This window comes from Heterocephalus glaber, unplaced genomic scaffold (assembly GCF_053883595.1).
Source record: "Heterocephalus glaber isolate CG9 unplaced genomic scaffold, H.glaber_assembly_v1.0 deba00001429, whole genome shotgun sequence".
Classification (NCBI taxonomy): domain Eukaryota; kingdom Metazoa; phylum Chordata; class Mammalia; order Rodentia; family Bathyergidae; genus Heterocephalus; species Heterocephalus glaber.
Genome location: NW_028258294.1, coordinates 26,421,831 through 26,437,112, shown reverse-complemented (window position 1 = coordinate 26,437,112; position 15,282 = coordinate 26,421,831). Strand labels below are relative to the sequence as shown.

Below are 15,282 nucleotides of genomic sequence, written 5' to 3'. Positions count from 1 at the left end.
CTACAGTCACATCATAGAGCGAGGTAACTAAAGCTCACAAAAGCCCGTAATCTCTCTGGCCTGAAGAAACAGTCTGAGTAAATACTAACTACTGGAAAATGAGGGGAGGAGGGGTCTCAAAAAGGAACACATCAGAGAAGGAAAGCTTTACATTCTGTGTATAGACTCTAAGTCTCTATCTGACCATTGAACCCCACATGCATAGACTCGAAGTAGCTTGAAGCTAAGACCAAAACAACTGAACTGAGTTTCTGACCACCACAGGTGAAATAGTTTATAACTTGAGTTAATCAAATTCATTGTCTGTTAAAACAAAAACCTGAATACTATTTTGCAAATAGAATGCAAAGTCTCTGAGGTAAAACATTTGTAAAGTTCAGAATACCATCTAAAATACCTTGACATAAATAACAAGTAAAAAACAAAAGTAATCAGTAGAGGCTAACCCTGAGATGACCGACCCATATGCTGAATTATCAGAAAAGAACTTTAAAGCAGCTTTTATAAGTGTACCTGGAAAGTGAAAGGAAACTAATTGAAATTAATAAAAAGGTAAGAAGTCTTGGCAGAGGAATAGAAAATAATTTAAAAGGCTAAATGAAATTTCTGCAACTGAAAACCGCTATACCTTAAATAAAAAGCCTTATGTGCAAAATGGAGGAGTCTGAATTTGAAGATGCAGCAATACAAAATGTACAATCTGAAGATGAGAGAAAATACTTTTTAAAAGTGAAACAAGTGCATCATATACTTGTCAGAAGATGTCAAAAGATAACATCCATGTAATTGGAAACTCAGAGAGAGAAGGAATAAGGCAGAAGAAATACTTGAAGAAATAATAGTTTAAAACTCCCATATTTTATGAAAAACAAAGTACAGATTTGTTAAGTTCAGTAAACCCCAAACAAGATGAGTATGAAGAAAAATGCACCTTGTCGTATTATAGACCAACTGCTCTAAATCAAAGATAAGAGAAAAATCATGAAAGCAGGCAGAGAAAAACAATGCATTACATACAAGAGAATAACAATTTGAATTATTGTGGACTTCTTATTAGAATCTATGGAAGTCAGAAGAGAGTGGAACATCTTCCAAGTATTGAATTTTTTTTAATCTTTCAAATGTTGAGAGAAAAATCTTTCAAAGTAGAATACAGTATCCTGAAATAATATTCTTCAAAAATAAAAATAAAGACTCAGAAAAATTTGTAAGTATTTCCAGCAGACAGTTTCTACAAAAATAAGTTAGTGGAAACTTTTAAGGCTAAAGTGTAATGATACAAGAAGGAAACATGAATCTTAGGAAGAGATTAAGACCAATGAAAATTGTGTGTATATATATCTCTTAGTAAATATCAAAGAAATCTAAGTCTTGATGAGCTTTAAATGCCAGTAGGCTAACAGCTTATAAAGCAATCTGTTCTTCCCAGTTAGTAAACTACCTATAAAGAAATAAAAAATAAGAAACTAATAGCATTGCCAGGCATGGTGGTGCTCACCTGTAATCAAAGCACTCAGGAGGCTGAGGCAGGAGGATTGCCACAAGTTTGACACCAGTATGGGCTACATAGTTCAAAGCCAGCCTGAACCATAGTGAAACCCCATCTCCAAAAAACCAGGTAGCATTGAAATCTGAAACTAACAACTTCCGAAATATATAAGAAATTCCCAATTGAAAAGAGCAAACAATGTGAATTTTCCATGGTTTACCTTGGGAAACAAGTAGATAGCCACATCTCAAAAAGGTCCAGAGGAATTTCCTGTCTCTGCCAGTACATGTACTCTGATTTACAAACCTAGGGGTCTGTGAATACCAGAAAAACAGTTGCTATGTCTGATTTTACAAATAACTACATGATATATTTGAAACATTGTTTAAGACGGGGGAATTACTTAAATCTGACGAGAACAATATTTTAACTGAAATTCCTAAGCTGTGTCTTAGACTACAGAATCTTATTTATAGATCAAATTAAAACTCACCTTATGCTCCCATTTTGCTAACCTGGTAGGAAATCTGATTTTCTTCTTAATCAGAAGTCTTATTTCTTGAGGTAGAACCAGAATATGGGACTTCTGGAGTGCCTCCAAAACAGAAAAAAATGCTACTGGCCATTGTATTGTGATCACTTCTAATGTCATCTTTATCTGTGCCCAGAGCTGTCTCTTTACACTCAGAGATGTTCCAACTTCTTAACACATGTGCAGGACAGATATCTTGGCTGAAACAAAAGTGTTGGTGCCTAGAACTCAGCCTCTTTCCTAGTTCCTGAAAGCCATTTCCTCTGAGTTCTATTTTTTTTAGAGTATCTGAACAAAGAATGTAGTCCTCAGCTCACACTTAGGGACAACAGACCTCACTAATCCTCCATAATTTAAGAGAATCTTCCAGTCTGCCTTGCCCTTCAGCTTTCTCCTAGATAAACTGCATTATTCTCCCTTTGGTCTTAATATCTTTTTAAATGTGCTATGAAACACTGAGAAATACACTGACTTTGGAATACTTCTGGTATCAATCCTGTAAAAATACCTATGACTAAGAAGTACTAAGGAATGAAAGTCCTGGATTCTTATATAGAGTAGAAGAATGTAAAATAAAAGATTATACAAATGAATATCCACAAAGTAATCTGACACATTGATAATTAATGTTTAAAGTAACACATGCTATATATTCAAACAATGAACTTTGGATAGTTATGAGAATAATATGGACAAATGTCACAAACATAAATGAAACAAGCTAGACACAATATATGCTGTATGGCTACATTTATGTAAAGTACCTGAACAAACAAAACTCTTCTGTGCTTCTTGAAACCAGGATAGTGGGAACAACTGCCTGAAAAGGAGCATTTTCCAGTGTGATTTTCTATATCATAATCTGTGTTCTGGTTTCATAGGTGTACTTTATAAAAATTCTTCAAGCTGCGCACTTAAAGTTTGTGCAGTTTTCTGTATCTTATATGTCAGTTTAAACATACTAAGTGTCTTAAAGGAGCTTTGAAAAAAAGTTGGGTCAAAAACATCTATTTTCCAACACGGACTTGTGCTAAATAAATACCAGATTTGACATTAGTGAACCTAGAAAACCTGTTTTAGAAAAAAGAATATACCAAAAGGTAGGAAGGAAATGTGAATAATAGAAATTGTATGCTCATTGGTTAAAAAAAATACAAAATGTACTTTTTGATGAAAGATTATGAAGAAAGTTGCCTAGCAACAAAGTTAGAAATAAATTACAAATATTTATTAAGTATTTTTCTGGAACATGTTTTCATTTACTAGAAATACGATTTTAAAGCTTGTGAATGGCAAGATTTATTTAGGAGGCCAGTTGTAGTGGCTCATGTCAATAATCCCAGCACTCAGGAGGCTAAGGCAGGAGGACCATGATGAGTTCAAGGCCAGCCTGGGCTACGTAGTGAGTTCAAGGCCAGCCTGAACTACCCAGTCAGACCCTGTCTCCAAAAAAAGAGAGATACTATACGAATTAACTTGAAATTATTTTAAGCTTTAAGAATTAAAGGCAACAGTGACAGCAACAGAAACATTACTAGTAATAATTTAGTTGTGAATTCATCTTAATCAGAAAGTTACAGTAATTTTTTCTGTGAGCTAATTTACCAAATTCAAGTTTTGCTTTATGTATTTAAAATAAAAAATTTCTTTTCCTGATAACAGACTGGTTTCTGGATCAAGATAATTTTGTCTATGTGACAAATTTCTTTTTCGTCTCAATATTAAGCATATTTTCTATTTATATGGCACTTTAAACTAACACTTAGCTAATTTAACACAGAGTAAATTAACCCAGTTTTATAGGTAGGGAAACTGAGGCTTAGGTTAAGTGACTTTCTCATCTTCATCTAGCTTGGATATAGATTTGAAATCAGGGATTTGAATCCCAAATCAAGTATCCTTTCTACTATAAGAGCTACCTCCTACTGACTTAATACCACTCGTAGAAAGAGCAGTAAGGTGTAAAAACGAGTCTGCTTCAGATTCATCCAAGAGGATTTAAAAACCTCCACTTGATTGTATAATTTTTCCAAGGGGGCATTTTTACCTCTGGGATTTCCAGAACACAGTTATGCCAGGTTGCATCTTACGTGCACAACTACATCAGTAACAACATGCTGTTGATAAAATCTTGGCATAAGTATTTTATGTGGTTTAATTTTTATCTTCTATTTTCTTTTATTGCAGTTCTCCAGAACAAAAGGACAAATGGCTCTCTCTCCTTCAGAGGTATTTTTCATTATGCTTACTTTTAATCTTTAACTGGCAACGAATTAAAAACTTTCTACAGAGGTGTGCCCCAAACTACTCCCCTTCATCTTAATGGAAATTGTCCCTTTGTCCTCAATATAAACTACATATAATATTGTAGATTATACACTAGCTACTACTTGCTGTAAATAATGTTCTCTCATTAGAAGTATTTCTTCTTTCTAGGAAAGAGAACATTGAGATCTAGTTAGATCATTTTAGACAAATTAGTATCTGTTGCTTCTAAACTACCATTTGGAGCTAACAGGTTCTTCAAAGTATGTATTAAGTTTTCATAAACTTCAGGTTTCATAAACTGCAAGATTTTTCACAGAGCACCTCAAAAATCCATAATTATCCCTATTATTGAGCCTGTGGACTAACTTGGCCATTGTAGGCTTACTAGTTATACCCACAACACCCCCGCAAGCAGGGGAAGACCAACATTAACACTTTACTGAAGTACAAAATAAAAAGAGGAAGGCCATTGCTTTGTTTTGCCTGGTAAAGTATTATATGTGTTCTTGTACTTACCAGCAAGGTTCCAGACTCATTCAGAGGTGGCAGAAAGATGTTAAGGGTAAAATGTCACCCAGAGGTGCCTTAACCTAAGTATTTCTTAAACTTCACTTGACATGCATGTCCCATTTTTTGTGCCCATGCCTAATGTCCTGAAATTTTTTATTTTCTTTCAACCCATAATATAATCTGACTTTGCTGAGTCCTTCATATCTTTAAAATAGCATATACATATATTTAAAATATTACCAAAATAGATTTAAAAATAAGCCATTAGTGAATACCATCTGACTCAGTGTTGTGTTGGGTTGTTGTTGCATTTGATCAGATACATCAATCTAGAGAAAGAGAAGGACTACCCGAAGAGCATTCCCCTCAAAATCTTCGCCAAGGACATTGGGAATTGTGCCTATGTAAGTGTTTCTCAGCCAGAAAATTAAATTCCACATCCCCGCGTAAGGCAGAAAACTCCATGGTTATAAAGAGTCAGGCAGGTGGACAGACAGTGTTTATGCTGTGACAGGCAAGCATTTAAAAATACCATAAGGATCAGTGCATTTTTCTGGAGACAGACATCTTTGCATGTATTAAAATTAAACCCTAGAGAAAATGAAACAAAAATTTTAACTGCTGTATTTAACACTTATACTTGGAAAGAATATTGCTTCTCAGATGTCTTATTCTTCCCTGTGGCATGAATGTTTCTCTGAAATCTTTTCAGTAGCAAGTTCAAAGGCTTGTAGTAAAGCTGTTTCCACAAGGAGGTATTTTCTATATAAGGAAGCAATTTTTTCCAACTTGTCACTTCTTAAATCAAGAGTAGCTCTGAAAAGTTGCTCATTTCTTGAGTTTTTAGGGATTGAATCCCTCAGGTTAAATGTGGTGTGACACTTACTTTAAGAGCCAAGATGTTATCAGTGATGAACATGATAAACATATTTTTGTGTTTCTGTGGACTGTCACACTTTACAGCCACTCTAGATCACACACAGTTTTTGCATGTGGAGAAATACGAAGCACAAAAGTTATGTTTAGCCAAAAGCAAAAGTTGCAAGAGTCTTCTAACCAGCTCCTGAGTGCCAGTGTTACTACTTGAGGAAATACTCAAATTTTTATGGTATTAGACTACAGAGATCTCCCAAAACCAAGGGAGGAAGAGAAAGATTCCCTTCCCCACTTTGATTCAGTTATTGTTGCAGTTGATTACATTAGGGATTTTGTAAGCAATGCCTTGATCACTTTATGTATTGAAGGTGTGTGCTTGAGATGTCCCACTCTTCATTTTGCAAAAGGGACGTGGTCAGTTTGGAGTGTTGTGCTTTTATCACTACTGCTGTGAATAAGTCAAGGATGAAGTGACACATACTATTTTGCCCTCTTAAATAGTGTGCAAGGCAAGAATCTTTTAGGGGGAGCCCTGCTTTCAGAGTGATCCCCCTATAAATAGGAGTGTGTATTTGTAAAGTATGTTTTAACCTCCGCCTACAGTTGTGCACAGCCTGTCAGTGAATTCTGCTAATATGGAACAGCATAGTGATATGTGCAATTTTGTCTACATTTTGTTACTTGTTTACTAGCTAAAGAGCTCTGTCTTCTGAAATTCATTTGTTTAGTCTCCCAGAAAGGCATGCAGGGAAAGATATATGTACTATAATAATTTTTAACAAATGTGCCAAATGTTAAGACAAATTATCTTAGAAACCAGATAATTGGAAAGATAGATTCTCACTATATAAAAGACTTTATGAGAGAGTTTCTTTAAATTAAATGGAAGTGATTTCAGGCTTTAAAAAAAAGCTGAAGCTGTTTTGAAATTAGATTTAAAGTCTGGTGTGTAGTATTCCTATGCCACACTAGCAAAAGATAGATTGTGGGTTGGGTGCATCAAGCCCTCCCTGTTAGGCTCCAAGACACTTTGCATAATACTTGAAGCTTCAGGGAGCACATTTTGAATTTAATGTATTTAAAGTGTTTTTTAAACTAAAATTTAATTAAGAAGCAACTTTTAGAAATACTTTGTCCTGTCAAGTACTTGGCATATATGGAAGAAATACTATAACAGAAGGACAAGTGATAAATTTTCAGTGGATTTTAGTTAGCTTTACTTTTTATGTCCTTTCTGTTTTTATGACATTGTGCTATTATATCCTGCCTTTTATTTGTTCCATGTTAGTCATATCTATCACCCATTTGACCCTAATTGCTGGTTTACCTGATAATTGGCATATGTAAAACCTATGTGCAGAGCAAAAAATATTTTTGATAGGGTAGCAATGTATGTAATGTCTTTTGAAATTCAGTGACCTTCATAAATATCTCAGAATCTTAATTCCATTTCTGTTTCTTACAGATTATCTATTTTTAAGTAGCAATCTCAGTGTAATTTAGCACAGAGCTATCATAGATACCCTATTTGATGACAGTTGGTAATAGAATAAAGCTTTCTGAAATTTTCAGCTTTTTCCTAGATTCATCAATTTTAATTCTTCTAAAGATTTAAACAATGAAAATCTTAGCCACAGTACCAGACACATAGAAAACACTCAATAAATAATTTAAAGCTCTAATTATATTTTGTAACTAGTTCTTATGATCTTAGCTGATTTTATAGCATGCAAAGTGATAAAACCCTATACTGCAAAAGTAGTATGCAAAATAAAATTTTGTGTAAAATTCCCATTGGATTATGGAATGGGGGAAGAGGAACAGCCTCACTGAGAGCATGTGTGTGTGTGTAATGAGTGGGAGTGAGTCCATTCCTCTCTTTGAAATATATTTATATTTTTTTACTTTTTTAAGTTCTTATATTCTGTGAGCCACATGTCCTTTTAGAGAAAAAATGATAAAGAGCTTAAGATAGCAGGGAATGAAAGTAACTCACAACCAAGAGTTTTTGTTCTGCTTAAGTCTTCTGCTTTACTTGGCCCATGCGTGAAATCCAGATGTTCCTTTGGATAGTATAATCATTTGACAATATTATTTGTTCACCTGTATTGAAATTATTTATATTTGTATTTCTTTTTTTCCTACAGTCTAAAACTATAACAGTAATGAATTCAGATACAGCAAATGAAGTTATCAACATGTCATTACGAATGCTAGGGATAACTGTAAGTTATTCTGCTAAATATTCTTAATTATTAACTTTGATACTTTAGATTCAAAGAAATGTTTAATTTAGATGTATTATATCCTTCAATCATAAGATAGCTCACAATTAGAGATACTAAAGTCATATTTTGTCCCTCAAAATGTAAAATATAAGGACAAGAAAACCTTAATATTACTATAATATGTAGGTATCATTTTATATTTTAAAACCTATAAGAACTAAAAAGTATATGATTGGACTACAATTTTAGAGTAATATATTTTTATTATATATGTTATATACAAACACAAAATTTCACTGTATAATACTATTAAGAAAATTTCAGCCACCCTCCCCGTCCTTCTTAGCGCTGTTTGACTGTTCTCTTCCCTGATCTGCTTATCCTGTTATTATTACAGGATTCAATCTTAGGATGATAAATTCTGAAGAATTTTCTCTGTAGTCAAATTTTTACATAAACAACACTTGGCTTTATGCTATATTGGCGGGCTGCAGGTCCTGAGGATGAGATGGCTGGTACCTTTTATGGATTAGTAAATTTTTACAAGATGGCTTTGATTTAGACCATGGATTTGAAGAACCTTAGTATTCATACCATACTCTTCCCTGTTTTGCTTTTATTTTCCGCCCCTTTCTGTTTTCTGCGGTAGAGGTGAGTTTTTGAAATGTTATTGGAAAAGATTAGAATATTTGAGAATGAGGTAGGGGAAAGACAGTTGGAAGGTTCTCCCCATTTGCCTTCCTGCCAGTTACATAAACATCACATGATGCGCACTTTTAGTAAAGGGAAGAATGGGTTTTAGAAGGATGGAAACTAAGAAAATGAACATTTTTAGTGGTATTCTTTATTATTAAAACACTATTACTATGATGTAACATGACAAGTTTAAGACATGCCATAATATTATTATATTTTGATGTTGTTTTAGTTACTTTTCTCTCCTTGCTGAGACAAAATAGCCAACACCCAAAGTTAAAGAGGAAAAGGTTTATTTGGCTTACTTACAGTTTGTAGAGGTTTCAGTCCATAACCCACTGGCTCCAAGGCAGAATGCCAGAGGGGCTGACAGTTCTTGACAGTGGAAGATAGCAAAAGTAACAAGAGACCTTAACAGCATCTTTGTACCTCTTTTATCTTATCCAGACTACTTAGGGTGGGTAGCACTCACACCCGTAATCCTAATGCCCTCAGGCCTAGCATTGCATCCTGAATCAGTCACACTCTAGATTCATCCACCTCTGAAAAAGCTCCACCTCATTCACATGAGGCTTTGGGGAGGGGGCCATATTTAAATACAAACCCTAACAGATGTACTCTTACATAATACTCTGCTAAGCCTTTAAGAATTCAGGACAAACAAAATTCAGGATAAGAAATCTGACTCACTAGTAAAATTTAGTAATATATTTAAAATGTGATTAAATTTTGTATACACTGTGGCACGGGGTGAAGCAGGCATCTCTGCATCAATTTGTAATGTATTTTATATATATCTTAGAGGAGAGTAAATAGTTTTATGGGTAGGAAGGGAAATTAATACATAACTCATATTCCTATCTATGCTTTTCCTTTAGAAAAGTGATCAACTGCTCAGATCAAAAATACATTAAGAATGTAAGCTATTTGGTTATACCTGTTCTAGGGGACTATTACAGTGTTTTCAGATACTATATAAAACTGTGTATAATTGAGGGGATTGAACCCAAGGCCTTCTCACTGAATTACCTCCGTAGCCCTTTATGTTTTACTTTGAGATAAGAGTCTCATTCAATCATTGTGTTCCCCAGGCTGGGTTTGACCTTGTAATCCTCACCCTCCCAGAATCTGGGGATTACAGGCATGCACTGCCACACCTGGCTAAAAAGAAAAGATTTTTGTTAGATTGTTCTTCCTCCTTGACTAGGGGATCCATCAGGGAAGATATGACAAACTGCATAGAGTAGGGAAGGGGCACGCAGCCGTCTATATGGTACTCTCTATAGCCAGGAACCTCTGTTAAAGGATAGAGTCATGATTTTAGTTAAAAGTTAACTAGAGGACAAGAATGTGAAATACTGCCAGCAGACTTGACTATCTCTTCTAGCTTTGTTTAAAACATTTTTGCTTTATCCCTCCTAGAAAATTCACCAAAGTCTGTATAATTTACTATTATTTCTTTCAAGTGGGACTTATAGTGTTGCTGGGTTATAATTCTGCTGGTAAAAAATTTTATTGTTTTCCATGACTGTGCTTATTCTCTAGATAGAATTCTTTCTATCCCCCAGACTAGACTTGCCCAAACTAAAGCCAGTGCAGACTGTGCCAACTACCTATCTCCTCAAAGCCTCTTGGTCATTCTGCTCAGCAGCAGCTGAGCTAATAGTTAGCCTTTGAGATTTTACTTTTTTAATCATAAGCACAGCAGTGTTTGTGGCTTTTTGGATAACAAGGTTGTCTTTGCAGGGTCAGGATGGAGGTTCAGTTCAGTATTTTCTGAGAAGTCCAGAAACATCGTAAAAATGAGGATTCAAAAGAAAAGATTAGCTTTTCAGAATCAGGAAGTTTGTTCTTCCTTGGAAAAAAGTCCTACCTACACTTTCACATTTCATGGGCTTGCTGATACAGGGAGGGTCCAATTCAGTTACAGTCTGTGGATCCCTATTCAGCACGTGGAGAAGAACAGCATCCCCAAATCCTTGGAGAATGGGCCGTGGGTTGTAGGAATCAGCCTACTGTACTGTACCATCGTGAAAAGCATGAATCTGAATAGCATTTATATTGTCTGCAGGTTTTTCTTTTTCAAAGCATAAAAATGTAAAAAACTGCCACCTGCCTTGCAAGCGAAAGGTCCTGAGTTCAATCCCAGGTACCAAAAAAAAAAAAGTTGCCTTTGTTCAAGTACCAAATGTGAAAAAATTTATTTTAATTTTTTTTAATCTCCCAGGGTTCTGAGAGAGATTACCAGTTATGGGTCAATTCTGGAAAAGAAGCAGCACCATACCCACTCATTGGTAAGTTTCTGTGAAAATCTAAGATAGCATTGTGTTTTAATCAAAATTTTAAATGTCTCAGAATTGATTATATGGTCCCAAGCTTAAATAGTATTAAATGTCATGTGATATGTACTTAATATCTGTTAAGAATTTACTCTGTGCCAAACATCGGTATCTTTTTCACTCAGGCAGCTGAAAAGGTATAATTAAGAAACCAATTTTCCTCTTTCGCTTTTTCACTTTAAAGTCTGAACTGTCTTGCCAACTGTTTTTCTGTAAGAAACCAGTATATATTGGTATTACTTTTTCTCCATACATTTGCTTTTCATATTCAGTTTTTTCTTAGTTTTATTTTATTGGTACATTTTAGGTATACAATATATTGACTTTCATCATTGGAAATTTGCACCTTTACATAATCTCTCTTGGTTCTTATTCTTCCCCCTTCCCCTGCCCTCCCTTCAACCCCTCCATCCCTCCCTATTTACAAAGACTTTGTTTCCATTTTTTCATTCTCTCGTATTCCATTCCCTTCTTTCTTTTCCCCTACCCCTTTGCCCCTTTTCTTCCTATTTCATATTATCATACCTTTTAGTCCTTATTTACACTTTCAGTTTCTCACACTAGAGAAACTATTCAGTATTTACACATGCGTATTCAGTTTTTGAATTTCATGTTCTTTTTCTTACCAACTACATTGCCTCCATAGGAAACTAATCCAGTTGTGCATCTCAATCAAACACCTGCCCCATGCCCAAAACTTTCCTGAGTGTCATAAGGAAATGATTAACTCATTATAACTCCTAAAAGTCTTTGCAGACTAATTTACCAACTACTACTTCACTGGTCAGCTTTTCTCTAGCCAAATTTTCCAGCATTTGTTTTGAGACAATCCTGACAATTACATCTCATGCACAGAGATGAGTGCAAAACTGACCATATTTGGGGTCTGTTTTTGATGTTGTCATTTTTATAAAAGGAAATGAGCAACAATGAAAGTTGTCATGACCTAAAATTATTTTAATAAATTAGATTGATTTAATTAAAACTAGGTAGATGGCAATTTTTAGGCTTGCAGTAGTTTCAACTTTCATTACTAGCTTTTACTGAAATGCCATGAGACATGGTTGTCCCATACTCAGCAATTTTTTTACATTTGCAATATATAATGAATATATTCATGGTGGAATATTGGTATATATACATATCACATGATTCTTTTTACTTCCCCTTTGTGTGCCTTGTAAAACAATTGTAGATTAGCTGCTGGCTATTTTAATAAATGAATTTTGTGTTATTGCTATTGTAGAGACCTTTTTTGCCTTAATTCCTGGAAGTTGCTGTAATGTATAAATATTAATACACGTACATTTTATGCCTGTGCCAGGTAGAAAGTAAGAGTTCATTGATCAGTAAGGGTTCAGTGATCAGAGAAATCATTCTCTAAACTTAAAGAATCTACAGCTTGTAGTATTTATGATTACACTAAAAGGATCCAATGATTTCGGCACTAAAGAACAAAAATCACAATTTTAGTCAGATGTCCAGAGTCTGGTTTTTCTACTTTGTAAATTCTCTTTTGCATCTGTGTCTGTGTTTCTAATTCTGAACAGTCTTCCTTATGATTATGGCCTGTGAACACCAACTTCAGGGCAGCAGTGGAAAGGAAGCACAAAATCAACCAGTCCCAAATACTCTTGAAATGTTTATTTTTCAGACAAGCATACTAGCTAATTGTAGTTGTGATGCTAGAAATATCTAGTTCTTTGTCCCTATTTAAATAATTTCAGCCATACATATGTACTTATTTAATCCTTTAACACTTGATACATAGGATAAATGTTTACATCAGGGATCTGAAGTCCAGTGAGCATGTGGATTTGGTGAAGATTTATAGATCTAGTGGGTGTCAAAGGAGAATGTCTTTAAATTTTCTTATATGCAAACATAGAAAAAGTCAGCACAATTCACAAATTGATCTATGCAATCATTCCAAATAAGATATTCTTTAAACATTTTTTTCTTACCCCTTCATAAAACTACTTTGGTAAGGCCCTCTGCACTGTGCAGTGGCCTGCTAATCTTAAGAGTTATGGCGGTCATTCAGTCAAAAAAGGATTCTTTACACCAAAAATCCCAGGAGTGAATTCCACTACATTCCAGTAGTCATGTGCCTACAATACCATTCAGCTTGAAGTCTACACTCAGATTTTTCTCTTTACAGGGCACGAATATCCCTATGGAATTAAAATGAACCATCTTCGAGACACCGCACTTCTGACACAGGGATCAAAGGACTCTGCCAGCCTTTCCAATCTTCAGGAGCCCTTCCTCATGGAACAGCTGCCCCGAGAGATGCAGTGCCAGTTCATCCTGAAGCCCAGCCGCCTGGCTGCCACCCAGCATCTAAATGGTGAGTCACTTCTCCTTCATCATAGAGCATTTTTTCAGCAATAGTTTTCATTCTAGAACATAAATTTAATAGCAAAGGCAGAGACTCAAACTTCTTCCCAGATGAGGTATTTTTAATTTGCTAGTAAGTGTTCTAAAAAGAAAAGATGGAATTTTAGAGGATGGTGTTATAAATCAGCAAATAACCAGCATCAAATAGCAATACAGGGCCGGGAATTTGTCTCAGTGGCACCCACACCTGCCTCGCAAGCACAAGGTCCTAAGTTCGACCCCTGGTACCCCCCCTCCAAAAAAAAATAGCAATACAGTCTGTCCTTTCATTATTATCCTTTGCCCTTTAACCTTATGCCCACTGTAGAGTTAAAGGCACAGGCAGTGCTGCAGGTGCTTCAATGCCTTCTTTGTACTGCAATACACTTCACTGTGTGTTCCCTCTAAACGATCATATTATAAAGGAGGAGGCTGTCATTGTTGGGTGTCAAAAGACTGATGCCCTATATGGACCTTTGGTATAATTATGTGAGGACTAACATGATTTCTATGAAAATCTCTCCTTATCCTACTAATCTGAGTTCCCTGTGAACATGGCTCCTACTGTCCTCAGTTATTCAGCTATTTTCATTGAAAGGCTAATGTCTTAGTTACTTTTCTCTCATTGCTGAGACAAAATACCTGACACCCAAAGTTAAAAGGAGAAAGGTTTATTTAGCTTACAGTTTGTAGAGATTTCAGTCCATAGTCAGCTGGCTCCAAGGCAGAGTGGCATGTGGCAGAGGGGCATCTCAGAGGAGGAGAACAGTTCATGGCACCCACAAGGTAGCAAAAAGCAACAAGAGAAATTTAACAGAATCTTTCTGCCCCTTTTATCTTATACAGACTACTGGAATTAAGGTGGTGCCAAACCAATCAGTGTAGTAGTTTAGTAATCACCCTTAGTCCCAACATCACACACTCCAGATTCAGCTACCTCTGAAAAAGCCACTTATGACCTCATGAGGCCTTGGGGGACATCTAGACTCAAACTATAACAGCTAATACTCTTAAATCTAATTTTTCTGGCCACATTTCTATATCTACTACAATTACACAAGATTTAATCAACTCACCATTCTTAAATGGCCTTCCTTGAATTGGGTGTAACAAAGGAGCCTCTCAAACTTTTGTTAGAGCTTCATTTTCATTGTTTATTTTGAAGAAATGCTGCAATGATGAAAATTTCCATTTTAAATATTCTAATTTTTGTAATCATTGCTTTCTTACATTGATGTGTGCTTAGTCTGTTATATAGTGTATTCTTTTACCACAGCCATTATACCATTGTACAGTAAGCATAATACAATCATACCTAGGTGTACTCAACTGCTTTGAAACTACTTGATACCCAAAAATTTTGTTCTGGCTGAGTGTGGTGGCGCACACCTGTAATCCCAGCACTCGGAGGTTGAGGCAGAAGGATCATCACAAGTTCGAGGCCAGGCTGGGCTACATAATGAGTTCAAGGCCACCCTGAACTACATAGGAAGACCCTGTCTTTAAGAAAAAAAATGGTTCTAGTACTGGTTCTTTAATATTTGATGTGCAAGTTAGAACTTGGCAGTGTCAATTGCTTTGTGGCCTGCTAGTTTTTCCAGCCAAAATAATTTGGTACTATTTAATGAACAACAACAAGGTATGATTGTACTTTGTCATTTCATTCAGTAACAGCATCATTCACTGTGCCTTAAAAAAAAAAAAATCAACATTAGAAATCCACTTTTTGGGCCTGGGGATTTAGCCCAGTGGTTCTGGCACCTGCCTCACAAGTTCCCAAGTTCGATCCCCAATACAAAAAAAAAAAGGCACTTTTCTTTTGTTTTGATGAGTAATAAACAAGTAAGATATTACAGTATCATGGTATATGTGGCTATTGAAACAATGTTGAGATGTAATGGAGTCACTGAAGCTTGTACTTCTTGAAATTTTTTTTTTTTCCCCTGGGAATTGAACTCAGGATGT

The 15,282-nt window shown here is 35.4% G+C and overlaps 1 protein-coding gene across 4 annotated transcripts in view; it reads left to right on the top strand.

The window, feature by feature from the left end:
• Arhgap20 (Rho GTPase activating protein 20) overlaps positions 1–15,282 on the top strand; it is a 125,462-nt gene that overhangs the window by 77,362 nt on the left and 32,818 nt on the right. For 3 of the 4 annotated variants that reach the window (XM_004856526.4, XM_004856525.4, XM_021237792.2), the window contains exons 5-9: positions 4,209–4,250; positions 5,119–5,203; positions 7,823–7,900; positions 10,827–10,893; positions 13,100–13,288. In XM_004856526.4, the coding sequence (XP_004856583.1) occupies positions 4,209–4,250; positions 5,119–5,203; positions 7,823–7,900; positions 10,827–10,893; positions 13,100–13,288 (461 nt within the window). The remainder of the gene's footprint in view (positions 1–4,208; positions 4,251–5,118; positions 5,204–7,822; positions 7,901–10,826; positions 10,894–13,099; positions 13,289–15,282) is intronic. The other variant, XM_087212362.1, reaches the window with a different exon arrangement.